The 12,492-nt window shown below is 36.0% G+C and overlaps 1 protein-coding gene across 1 annotated transcript; it reads right to left on the reverse strand.

Annotated features, from left to right (window-relative positions):
• Positions 1-439: 439 nt before the first annotated feature.
• LOC147552908 (CDPK-related kinase 3-like) lies at positions 440-7,257 on the reverse strand. Its single transcript, XM_086666333.1, has 11 exons — positions 6,075-7,257; positions 4,898-5,028; positions 4,491-4,532; positions 4,273-4,381; positions 4,032-4,110; positions 3,367-3,663; positions 3,030-3,139; positions 1,615-1,722; positions 1,457-1,519; positions 865-1,032; positions 440-764 (listed from the first exon to the last, which is right to left on the reverse strand). The coding sequence occupies exons 1-11, from the start codon at positions 6,657-6,659 to the stop codon at positions 627-629; spliced, it is 1,830 nt and encodes a 609-aa protein (XP_086522459.1). The 5' UTR covers positions 6,660-7,257; the 3' UTR covers positions 440-626.
• Positions 7,258-12,492: the final 5,235 nt, after the last annotated feature.

Here is a 12,492-nt window from a genome sequence, read left to right on the forward strand (position 1 = left end):
TACTTGTAATAATCTAGAAAGACTATTTCTAATCCAAGATGTCTGATTAAAAATCAATGAAGATCATCTTATATAGAAGATGAGTCTTCTGATAAGAGAGGAAAAACATTGCTAACTAGCTTGAGCTGAGTTAGTGAGTAGGCTGTTAAGTCTTAACAGATTCAGTTAAATTTCTGTTAAGCCTTAACTAACTTGCACTTCTACAAATTTTTGTCTAAACAACCCTTTCATTTACACTTGATTAACACTCCCATTCAGTAATGTCACCCTTTTTCAGTGCAATTTTCTCCTTTTTGTTGACTAGGGCAGGAATCAAGTGAAGAAATTATGCAGTTTGTAGTTATTCTTTCCCTACTTTTACTGGTGGAGATCACTCTATCCAACCTCCCTTGGTGCTGATTTAGAAAAACCAAATCCAACTACTAAGCACAAAATCAACTAACAAATGGAACACACCTTTAAAGTTTTGTATTTGCCTCAAGGACTTGGAATATAGAATTACCCACCAATTTCTTTCATTCATTCATTTGTACACACCTTTCTCTACAAATTGGAAAACAAAAACTGCAAACCCTTTCTTTTAAATGCATTCAATTTTTTAAACAATTGTGAGCTCTATACAACTACTACTGATGTCTTGTATTAGGGCTACGTACTGTCACACCATGTAAAAATTTCGTATACCCCAAGAAACTAAGCTTCCCGTCCGATTTTCTAATCCAGTCATTCAGGACTGAGTGAGCAGTAGTTCCCAGGTTCATTTCCTGCAAAATTTTTTACCCATTAATACAAGAGTTAAGCTCGGTAGGGAGGTAATTCGACAATTTTTTTTGTAACTTCTTTAGCTATAATGGGTATACTTACCCGTGCCAATTCCTCCACAGAAATGACTCGATTTGCTTCTTGTTCGAAATGCTCGAAAGCTGTACTTGCTATCTGTTCCCACCCTTCTAGAGCTTCCAACTGATATGTGCTTATAGCAGCAGCACAAAACTCTTCAAAGTCCATCTTCTTATAAGCCAGTGGCTCCATCTAAAACACAAAATACTCATGAGCAATTTAGCAAGTTCTGCAAGATAGCTAGGCCATTACCCGACCAAAGTTCCCAGTTTGGGACTACTTGGAAATAATCTAATCTCATAGGCATAAATATCATCATCTTCATATAATAGCACAATAACCAAAGATCAGAGACGGATGATAATTAGTGATCGGGGTGGCCATCATGTCACACTTAATGGTACCCTGGGCCGAATTTAGGCAGTAGGATCAGTTATCACTACTCTCGTAGATGCAGGAATTTGGGGGTGAAATGCGGGAATAAAAAAGGTCATTTGCTTGTCAGTTGGTAAAGGACTCATAGTCTTCAATTCTTCATATTGATAATGACATTCCCTTCACTACATTTCGCTTCTTTGATACTAAGAATCGACATTACAGGAGTCAGATAACTTACCGCATTTAATATGTCAGGAACCCTCGACTCTTTCATCGCATCAGTTGCATTTCTAATAAGAGCCTGCATAGTGTTGAAGATGTTAAACTTTAATGTCGTAAAACTATCTTTACAAAAAGATTGAGGTCAACCACCGAATTGAGATTGTATCAACTCACCATTCTAAAGTTATCAAGGGAAACACGCCCATCTTTATTTGGTTCCAATAGCTTAAACTGTATCCTTAGATACACAAGTTCATCCTCTGTCAAAGCTTTAGATAGACACTACAACAATGTAACAAACAACCTTTTTGAGAACAAACCGATAAATTGCTTCCTATCATTTTATGTGCTTATGGTAGGTCCTTGTGAGTGCAGAAGGCACAAACAAACCTTAATTGCTAAGTGCAGAAACGGGAAGAGCAATTAAGCACATATTCGTACTATGAAGTATCTAACCAATTGACAACAATGAATAATATTTTAACAAATTATCAGTAAGAGAAAATTCCAGAGATGACAGTCCAGTTTTCTCCAAGATGGATATTTTCTACGGCATAAGAGGCAGCAAAAGGGGCAGAGCATTATGCCACCTGAAAGTTTACCATTTTAGAAATATGGATACAACATTTCTACTGTCATTGGATCCAAAAGACCAAAACAATGAAAATACAATGAAAGTTGTCCTGTATGACAGAATGGCGACTCTGTGCAATGATAATCTAAACTGACCAAATCAACCGTTTTAGCGTGAAGAAGACATCTGTAGTGTGATCCCAAAGACTCTACCCTGTTTCAGTAGCACGAATCACTTCTGTTTCACTTAATTAATGTTTGCGAGGCATCAACTGAACAGTTACTCTCGCCTAATTAGGGCATGGAGCAACAGTAAAGAACCTAGGGAAAGGGGAGGGAACACTAGTTATACCTCGAATAGAAATCTCTGTATGGTAGAGTTTGGTGACAGACCTTAAAATTTATTTAAACAGCAATTAAGTATGAAAACAGTAACTATACGCTGCACCTTGTATGCATTGACTTCTTATATACAATAATTGTACGGCAGGTTAAGTTGATCCAAACCTAAAACAGCCGCAAGACAAACAAATAATGTTATAACTAAGACAACAAAATACATGTCCACGGTTGTAGCCCCTTTCGCCCTTCCCACTCACTGTCCAAGACCTAGAATGGTCATGGGTATCCATGATATATAGGATACACTAATTAATAGTTACAAAAAAATTCTCTCAGCTGGAACATTGAAATTATTTCTAGACATAACTTCAGTGGGTGATGTACTTATGTCATTTGTACAACGTAAATAGGTGCTCGTGCTACTGAAACTAAATGAACTTATTGAATTGTCCATATACACTACAACGATAATGATGAAGTTGGTACTTAGCCATAAACACTGCAGAGATAATGATGAAATTGGTATCTAGTGACAAACTATAATGCCAGCAAGGCTTTGTAATTGCTTTTAATTCGATTGATGCACACTTATTTGGAGCACTAACGGCAAATCAAAATACCACACATGCTTTATACCCTAGATACATGTGAACAAAAAAAGAAGAAAGCAATACCTTTAGTGCAGCACGTTTTAAAGGAGTTGCACGAAAGAATGCCTTGACTAGCCTATAAATCAATATATCTAAAGGCACGGTGGTGTTTGCATCTCGCAACCATGGGTGAGCTGCCATTATGTAGATAATAGTTAGTACCGCTAAATGGAAGACTCAAACGTCATTATTTATAGAAAAGAAGGTATCAGTAACATAATATCCCGCAAACAGCTTTAGAATATTCCAGTGTTGAGGCAGACAAAACTTACTCAAAATTACAGTACTTCATCTAGCATTTGTACTCTTGTAAATAACGTTTTTTTATAACTATTAACACTCTATTGTACAACATACTTACTTAGAGCTTGAGCAGCAGTCATTCTTTTTCTATGGTCCTTGTTCAGAAGTCTCTTCACAAAATCCTTGGCTTCAGGAGATACAGAAGGCCAGGGCGAATCATCAAAATTAGGATCAGCTCTTAGAACAGCACGAAAAATTCCTGACTCTGTTCGTGCCCAGAAAGGTCTGCTTCCACATAACAAAATATATGTTATGACACCAATGCTCCAAATATCTGCTTCCAGGAAGTATGATCTATGGAGGACCTCAGGTGCGACATAGTATGCACTTCCAACAATATCGTTGAGCCTTTCATCTGCGCAGCAAGAGCTTACAAGTTACAATTTTGCTCAACAACAACTTGATGGAAAAGTGTGATTACTGATTAGTACAATATAGTAACAATTAGTGAGTAATAGTGAAATTTTAAAAAAATAAATGAAGTAAACAATTTCAGGCTGGATGCCCATCCTTACCAAAACGGAGGGCTGTGACCTCCACCGAAAACTAAAAGGAGTTGGTCCTTCATTGATCTCTAATAGGCTTTCCACATTATTATTCGTGTGAGGGAGTGGCCTTATTTGATATAATTACCTTATGTACAGTTTCAAATTCTTCAAAATATTCATTTATAAGAGAACAACAAAAAGTGAAGAGTGATGTATTTGTAGATCAAAACAATACCTGGTTTAACAAAGTCCGAAAGACCAAAATCAATAAGCTTCATTGGAGCATCTTCATCTCTGGTAGTGAATAGAAAATTCTGTTGAAAGTACCAGAAAATAAATGTCAAGGATTACAATTTCCAATATAAACTTTCACAACTTTAGACTCTAAATGAAAAAAGAGTATAAACCATCACATTCTGTGAGGAATAAAAAGAAGCAATAGAATTATATAAACCTATTTAAGTTCAAGATGATACCTCTGGTTTTAAGTCACGGTGTACAACACCTTGAAGATGACAAAAAGCTACAACACTTAAAACTTGAACGAGGATGGACTTTGCATCTTCTTCCGTGTATCTTCCACCTCTGAAACAAAATTAGTTTGTCAATGATTTTGAGAAGGATCGTGCCTCAATGAAAATATGAATAACCTAGGTCTTGTACATGCAGTTAAAAGAATGCAATTGAAACAAACCTGGATAAAATCCTGTCTAACAGCTCTCCACCTTCACACAGCCTGGTAAACAAAAAGAACCCCTGTTAAATATAGACCATATTTTTGAAAACTAAATTACGATGGTATCGCTACTCTAAGATTTATGAGATCCTTGGAAAGATAAGGTCATTGTGCAAGACCATACCAACTTATGGATTAATTACTTCACTCAATGACCTCTTATCATTGCCACTTTAAATAACTCCACCTCAGAATTAGGAACCATAGGTTAATCCGTCCACAAATTCTACAGGAGCTGTAAGATCGGTATTAAAAGTGGGCGGTAAATCATTGGCATGTTGAGGTAGGGGAGGTAAAAGCTAGAAGAAATATAGACGATGACAAGATATAATATAAACTAGAGTAGAAAGAAACAGGACACATACTCCATAACTACGTAGACGTTATTTGCATCTTCACACGCATCATAGAATCTAACCAGATTTTTATGTCCAGATAAGGCTTTTAAAATCTTTACCTCCCTACGAACATCTTCAATTGATATAGGTGTTGTCATCTGTCAAACCAAGCTCGATAGTTATTAATACTGCATAATAATCACCTCATTTCAGTGAAAACATAGGATTAGTGCAAAGCTTCCAGGAGTGTCGTGATTAATGGGAAAACATCGCATCATGAAAACATGAACCCAAAATTTGTAGCTAAATGATACATAGAAAATGTTGAATACTGCAGCATTAGCTGCAAGGTTCATACTTCAGCAGCAATAGGACTCTTGTAATGCCTGTCACCTTCTGCGACAAAAGCAGATGCAGGAAAAAAAAGACGATAAAAAGCAGACAGCAGCATGCGATTATTTCAGTACACTACTCTTACTGCACTAGATTAATCTCATACCCAGATTAGTGAGGATCCCAGCTAACTCTTACAGGGAATAGATGCCGGAGGTGTATGAGTGTATGACATGCATTTCCAAATTTCAACTCTAAAAGTCATTCAACAAAGACATTCGAGTATTTCATTTTTCACGTGACTCTGCAACCCACCTCCGCCCCCAACACCCGCCTGCTCGCGATAAATTTGTAATCTCACAACAACACCAACATTATATCTGACCCACATTTTCTATAAAAGAACTTAGATAACCAAAACCAGTGCCCACTATAGATATGTTATACCCAACGTCTTCAAACTCCCTGTTCTTACAGAAGTTTTAGACTCCGTTTTATCAATTAACCACACTCCCCATCTAAAGAAACATATCCCCTTGTGAAAAAGATACGCCACAATACCAATTACCAACTATCATTGACTCAAACACAATTACTAGTAGATAACATCTAAGGAAAGTATCAACAATAATTTCCACCACCGAAAATACTTCCACAGAGCATTCAGCCATTCACCAACTCAAAAGGAAATAAAACAATTGCCAAATGCCAATGGTTTTCGCCAAAATCATGTTATTATGCCGCACAAATGGGTTTCAATTGTTGCTCAATTATGAAGCTAATTTTGTCAATTCTTTAACTCCAAATCAATTCAAGTCAAATCCATTCAGTTGGGGAATGGGATATATATGTAATATGAAGAAAAGTGTACCTTAGATTTGGAGATGATCTTGACAGCAACTTGTTGACCTTTGAGTTCTCCCTTCTTGACTTTAGCACAACAAGTATGACCAAAATGACCACGTCCAACTTCCTTCCCTAATTCATACTTTGCCCCAAAATTCTTTGAATACCCAAAGCTTTTATCTAAATGTTGTTGTCTTTCAATTTGAGTTCCATCTTCAGGAATTGGTCCTTCCTTGGGCTTAGCTTGTCCTTGACGCTTAGCTAAGAATGCTTTGATGTGTTTAGCCGGTGACGGTGGAGGGAAAGGACGACGAAAGTATCTTCTAGGAGTTGACCTTGAAGATCTCGCCGGAGATGGAGATACACCAGGAGGAAGAGGAGTAGCACCACCACCACCACCACTGCCACCAATACCAATACCACCACCACCACCGTGAGGGAAAGGACTAGCCCAAGGACTATTAGAAGATGAGTAAGCAGGTGTATTCTTGACAGAAGAAGGAAGATTAACATCTATGGAGGTCGACTGATCATGATGATGATCGTTGACTCCTTCATCTACTTTGTCATCTTCAACGACTGAAATGTTCTTGCCATAACACTGCCCCATATCTCCTCCTCTGAGGAGGAGCTAACCAATTGAATCGAATTCGATCAAAATTCAAACATCGACAACAAAATTAACCTAACCAGGTGAATATCCCTATAATCAAACCCTAGACCAAAAGGAGAAAGATCTATAGTGAGACCAAAGCGGTTTAAGAAAACAGAGTGAAATTATTGATTTTTCTTCTTCAAGTGGTCAAGAGAGAGAAAATTAGAGAGAGAGAGAGAGAGAGAGAGAGAGAGAGAGAGAGATCTGGGTCTGGCAGAGAATTGAATATGATGTGGGGGTGAATTTTGTTAAGTTGGTCGAGAAGAAGGCGGGTGTTTGGGGAAAAGTAATACTACAATAAGGTAAAGAAATGCATATGGACTAAAAAGTTCCAATATACAAGGCAAAACTCTTTCTTGTGTTCACAAATCCTCAATGGCCAACACATTCGGTCGACTACAGGCTGAATGGTGATGTGAGTGAATTCAGTTGATTAGACTACGAAAATTAATAATTAGTCTCGCTAATTGAATCAGATACATTACGATTTATTACCATTTGATTTGAAATCGACTTCAACTTTTAGATCATTTAGTATTTCTATGTTTGTTCTTATGAATAAAATGAAAACAAATAATATAATATTGTGTATTACAAAAAAGAAAGGAAAGAATATAACACGTAATAGACGCCTACATTTCACATTATTCAATAGTGGTTGTAGTCTCCTCTCTCATGGGGACGAGATCTACTCCAGTTTTGTTTGACTTGTTATCCAGATGTTAATTTGATATTTAACACATAAAAACGCGTTTTCTAGTCAAATGAAACTACTTTCAATTAAAAATTAAAATAAATGCGAAAAGTAAAACGGTTTGTTTGAAAGGTATGAATCATGAGTGTTTGTCGTCGGTCGAGGAAATATGAGCCATCATCTTTGTCGTTGAAAGTTGGAATGTCAAAGTTGATTTTGTGATTCTGCCGTCCTATTTATTTTTTTATAAATCAAGATATAAAATATGGGTTCAACAAAATATATATATAATATGGTTTAAAATATGAATTTCTTTAATTGTTTATGTCTATCTGTCTTTTCTTTGTTTGAGAAATCGACTACATTCTACGTTAGTCGTTACAATGATACATCATGAAGATGTGATGACCACGATAATCGCCTAATTTAAACCATAATGAAATAGGCCTAAAGCACGACAACATGAAAGAAGCATAAATCCCGACAACATGAAAGAGGCCTAAAGCCCGACAACATGAAAGAGGCCTAAAGCCCGACAAATTCATTATATTATTTACTTCATATATTGCCTAAATTATATGAGATAAAAAAAAATGCAAATGTTTATGATTACTGCCTTGTTGTTTTGTTTCTGATTACTTCTGTGCAGACTGCAGTCTGCTTCCTTTATCTGATTCTTACGCAGTTTGCTGTCTTTTTTGTTGAGTTTGTCAATTTGAATATGTAATTTTATTCATGTGGAGATTCAACACTGTTGGTTCTTCATAATTTCAGTTTGATGGTTTAATACTTAGGTTTCATGAGTTCGATTTCGAGTCTTTGACATTTGTTCCGACTTATTAGATTTAAATTTTTGAAGCTTATGAAGGTCATCGGTTGAGAAGTCGATTTGATTGGCAACATAGTGGCGTGTCAAGATTTTTAATCTAAACATCAACACTTATGTCACATTCGAATACATGACTCAAATACCAAAGTGTCCATCAAATGATGATATTATCGATTACACTTTTGTTTTGCATTAAGTTGTATTCTTCTCATTGTGATTTTGTAAATTTGTTTTTTTTGTTTTTATGAGATGATTTTGTAAATTTGTTACTTTAGTAAATTTTAAGTTTACGCATTTGCTTGGACCATTTAGTATTATATACTCAATGCCCGACATACCATTGCCCGGCAAGTCCATAGAGATTAACCGAACACGGACGGACGTTTTGAGGAAAAATTATGTTTACTCTATCCGTTTAGTTCACCGGTCCGAGGCTCCGAGCGGTCAAAGTGGGGTTTTGTCTGTTCCATCCAGATATGAGGCAACTCTGTCCGCGGATTGTCGGTCCCCACAGATTCTTACCCCTGGCCTCAGTATTACAAGTTTATAACAAAAGTAAAGTTGCATTGATGTAAACTCCACGCCAAGTGTGTGATATAGGAGACCAATGGTCGTAGACACCAATAGGTTAGATTGTTACTTGTTAACATGCTCTGAGAGGCACTTTCAAGAATAACATGAGAAAAGCCTTGATGAAATGCAAATTCCAGTCCAACAGAGATTAGTCGATAGTTAGAATAGACTCAAAGTGGAGGAATCATTTGCTTATCTGTTTTCATAGAAGGAAAGTCCAATACTTGATCGGTGCGATGTTTCTCTATTGCTCTAATTATTTGTTAGATGTATCGAATTCGAGACTTAGAAGGTGAAAACCAATTTTTTTTTCCTTTGAAACATTCCCAAGGATGATGGTAGCATACTTGTAAGATAATTAGAGACCTCCACACATTTGGTAATATTTTGGAATGTACCCGCCTTCTCTAAGTCACTAATATAGACTCCTATTTGGTTGGATTTTGTCAACTAATTCTAAACTTTTACTCTTGATTAGGCCGAAGTCTCATAAGTTCTTTGACCTCTAAATTTGTCAAATGAATTTTTATCACTTTCTAAAATAGTAGTTTCATTCGTAAATTATTGAGTAATTTTTTCCTCCCGAAATTTGTCCATATGTGTAATTGTTCACCCTCTCTCTTTTTCTAACTTATACCTCTCTCTCCAATTTGTCCATATGTATACAAATTTAATGCTTGTTTTTATCATATTAAGAAGGATTCATGGTCCCAATTTCTTTTTTAGTGTTACCACCTTCATTAAGTGACATAGTCTCAAATTAGGTTACATTTTATAATATAGGTCAATACTAACAAATCTAAGTATCTTGTTTGTCTTTAAGTTGAGCTATTACCTAATAAATACGACTTACACCTCGGAAAGTGCATCATATTGAATTAAATACCTACATTTCGGAAAGTGCACTTACTCCCGACTAATTAACTTAATGTTTGTTTTTACACAAAGTTACATCTGAAATTTATGACAAGTTTCTAATTGATTTGAGTCAGATTTCAAATAGTTTATGTCTGAGTAATGGTGGCTATCTCGTCTAAATGGGTATTTTGGATTAGTCAATTTGATTTAGATGAATTAGATTCTAACAATGAAGAAAAACAAAAACATATGAATATCAAAATTGATTGTTTCTCATACGTCAATTTTTCATTGTATAACAAGAAAATTTAGTTTGTGACATTGCATAGAACATCTTTCGATCTATAAGCTAATGAAATACTGCATGGTTTTTTTTTTTTTTTTTTGTTGAAACAAAAATACTGCATGGTTGAAATTATGAAAGGTGTAACAGTGAAATTCTTTAAGATAAAGCAAGAAATTATAAATTAAGGAGGAAATAAAGTAAGGTGGTTGGATGGAGAGGAGTTGATAAATGATAATCACATACTAATTGAATGAATATAACAAAGCACCTAATTTGCACTATTAAGTGGTTCGTGATAAAAAAAATCATTGTCTTTTTTAACACAAGGTGTTTGTTCTAATAACAAAGACATATATAACAAATGACGTATTGACGTGCATGTAGCATGCCAACCAAGTTTGACCTCTCAACGTACACGACATGTCAAAAAGTATCATTAACTGTAACGGTTTATCAACCTCAATTCTTTGTGGGTTATGACAACGATATACGACCGACTACTGTTTTGCCCTTTACATTGTCAAACTAGTCTTTTGAGCTCTGTAACTCAAAATTTAATTCATCTTCAACTTCTCAAGGGAAGATAGAAAAATGAGTAAAGGGGGAAACTTTTAGGTACGACTTAGGAGGACAAAAATGATTGTAGGACAATCTGAATGACTATATTGGTGAGGTTGTCATGTTTGGAGGCCAAATAGGAATTAACTCTTTAATCTTTTTATTGTCAATGCTCTAGATAGAGACAATTTCTCTTAACTTTGTAGTAATGTATTTCCCATTCAAATTTCTCAAGAATTTCCAAGTGAGAGAGAGATGGAGAGGTATAGACAGAAAGAAATAAATGGATGGTTTGAAGTGGTAAGAGTTGGTAGTGGTTGCCCAATGTGGTGCCCGAAGGTAGGAGAGATGAAGATGAAAGACTAGAAATCAAACAAATTACTTTTTGGACTCAAAATGAATTTGGCCTTTAAGTCATATCTAGTTGACCAATATATTTTAGGACCAATTGATCATTTTCCCGTAAGTATTCTTAGGGACCAAAATGGAATTAATACTAAAAAAAATCATCAAACTTTTATATCCACCTCATTTCACCCTCTTTCCTCCACTTTATCTGTCCACCTCCCCATCTTCTCCAACCAAAGTCGTTTGGCCGATCACTTTTTTTTTTTTTTCAGCGACTTTAAAATTAAAAAAATCTATATATATTTTTCTTTTTCTCCTCCCGCTCTACCCTCTTCTACGAAGGGGAGGAGCCCCCTTTACCAGTAGTCTCGTTTACCAAACCTTCGCCTGGACCGGGAACCAGATCTAAACAAGAAAGTTTGGTTTTGATTTGGAAACCAGACCTTCTCGTTTGGATCTCGTTCCCGATCGAGACGAAGGTCTCACGGTTTGGTTTAACAAATTAGCGAAGGGGGCACCTCCTCTTAGGCGGAGAGAGCAGAGAGAGGGCGAAGAAGAGAAAGGGAGAGAAGAAAATAAAGAAACGAAAAAGAGAAGAAAGAGAGAAAAGAAGGGAAAAAATTCTTGAACTGATGGTTGCCGAAAAAAGTGGTCCACCGTTGACTTTCGTTCGGAGAAGAGGGTGAGGTGGAGAGAGAGATAGATGGATTGGAGGAAATAAGTGATGAAATGGAAGAGAGAAGGAGAGATGAAGTGGATTTAAGAGTTTGAAGATTTTTTCAGTATTAATTCCTTTTCGGTCCCTAAGGGTTCTTCTGGAAAACGTTCAAATTTTTTTTCTTATCGTTTGAGGCGAATCGAACTACCTGACACTTGTGGAGAGTAAATCAACCAGTTAGTCACAATTTGAAAGCGAAAACATAGTTAATATCTATAAATTTCAAAAGTTTTGGCGGGTAAGTAATGACATTATCTTTCATAGTGCAAAAGAAATATATTATTGTTTGTGGCTGAACAAAGCCTTATCAATAATTAAAGACACCTTCAAAAGGAACATGTGCCATTGTTGCCAATGGATGTGAACAAAACTCAAAAGCTAGAAGAGTAAAACCAAAAACCTCATCTCCCCAAGGGTCCCTCCCATAGTGAGCCCAAATTTATGGTTTGGTTCAAGATAATATGGAGTCAAAACTGCAGGGGGTTGTGGACCAATTCAATATCTCACTACTACATAAAAACACAAAACCAGAGTAAATTGAGATGTTGATCTCACTCAAACATTGTCGTGCCCCTTGTGATTTGAAGTTTATTTCATTCATCCATCCAAACCAATAAGAAAAGAGAAAATAAATAATTACTCTAAATGGGTGGTTGTTTTGAAGTCCACTTCCTTTGGCCGGTAACACGCGTTTTTTTAGTGAACAATAATTTCAAGAAGAAATATTATCTTAAAAATCGACTTACAAGAAAAAGATTATTCTGAAGTTTATCTACTCACGAAATTCCAAAGTACAGGATTCCTCCCCTCAATGTTAAGAATAGAACCACTCGATGCTCTCCCTCCACATAAGGGAGAAGTTACTAGGTCCCGACACATCGCCGAGACACTAATTTTAATACTATGTTAAACCTAATTTAACAA

The sequence above is a fragment of the Eschscholzia californica genome, unplaced genomic scaffold (genome assembly GCF_041429995.1).
Source record: "Eschscholzia californica isolate CP2 unplaced genomic scaffold, dmEscCali1.0.p SCAF_3, whole genome shotgun sequence".
NCBI classification, from domain to species: domain Eukaryota; kingdom Viridiplantae; phylum Streptophyta; class Magnoliopsida; order Ranunculales; family Papaveraceae; genus Eschscholzia; species Eschscholzia californica.

Coding starts and splice junctions, on each gene's coding strand:
- LOC147552908 (XM_086666333.1), bottom strand. CDS start 6,659: ATGGGGCAGTGTTATGGCAAGAACATTTCAGTCGTTGAAGATGACAAA. Junction 1,520..1,614: donor CCCTTGATAACTTTAGAATG/GTGAGTTGATAC, acceptor AACACTATGCAG/GCTCTTATTAGAAATGCAAC. Junction 765..864: donor CTGTGGAGGAATTGGCACGG/GTAAGTATACCC, acceptor AAAATTTTGCAG/GAAATGAACCTGGGAACTAC.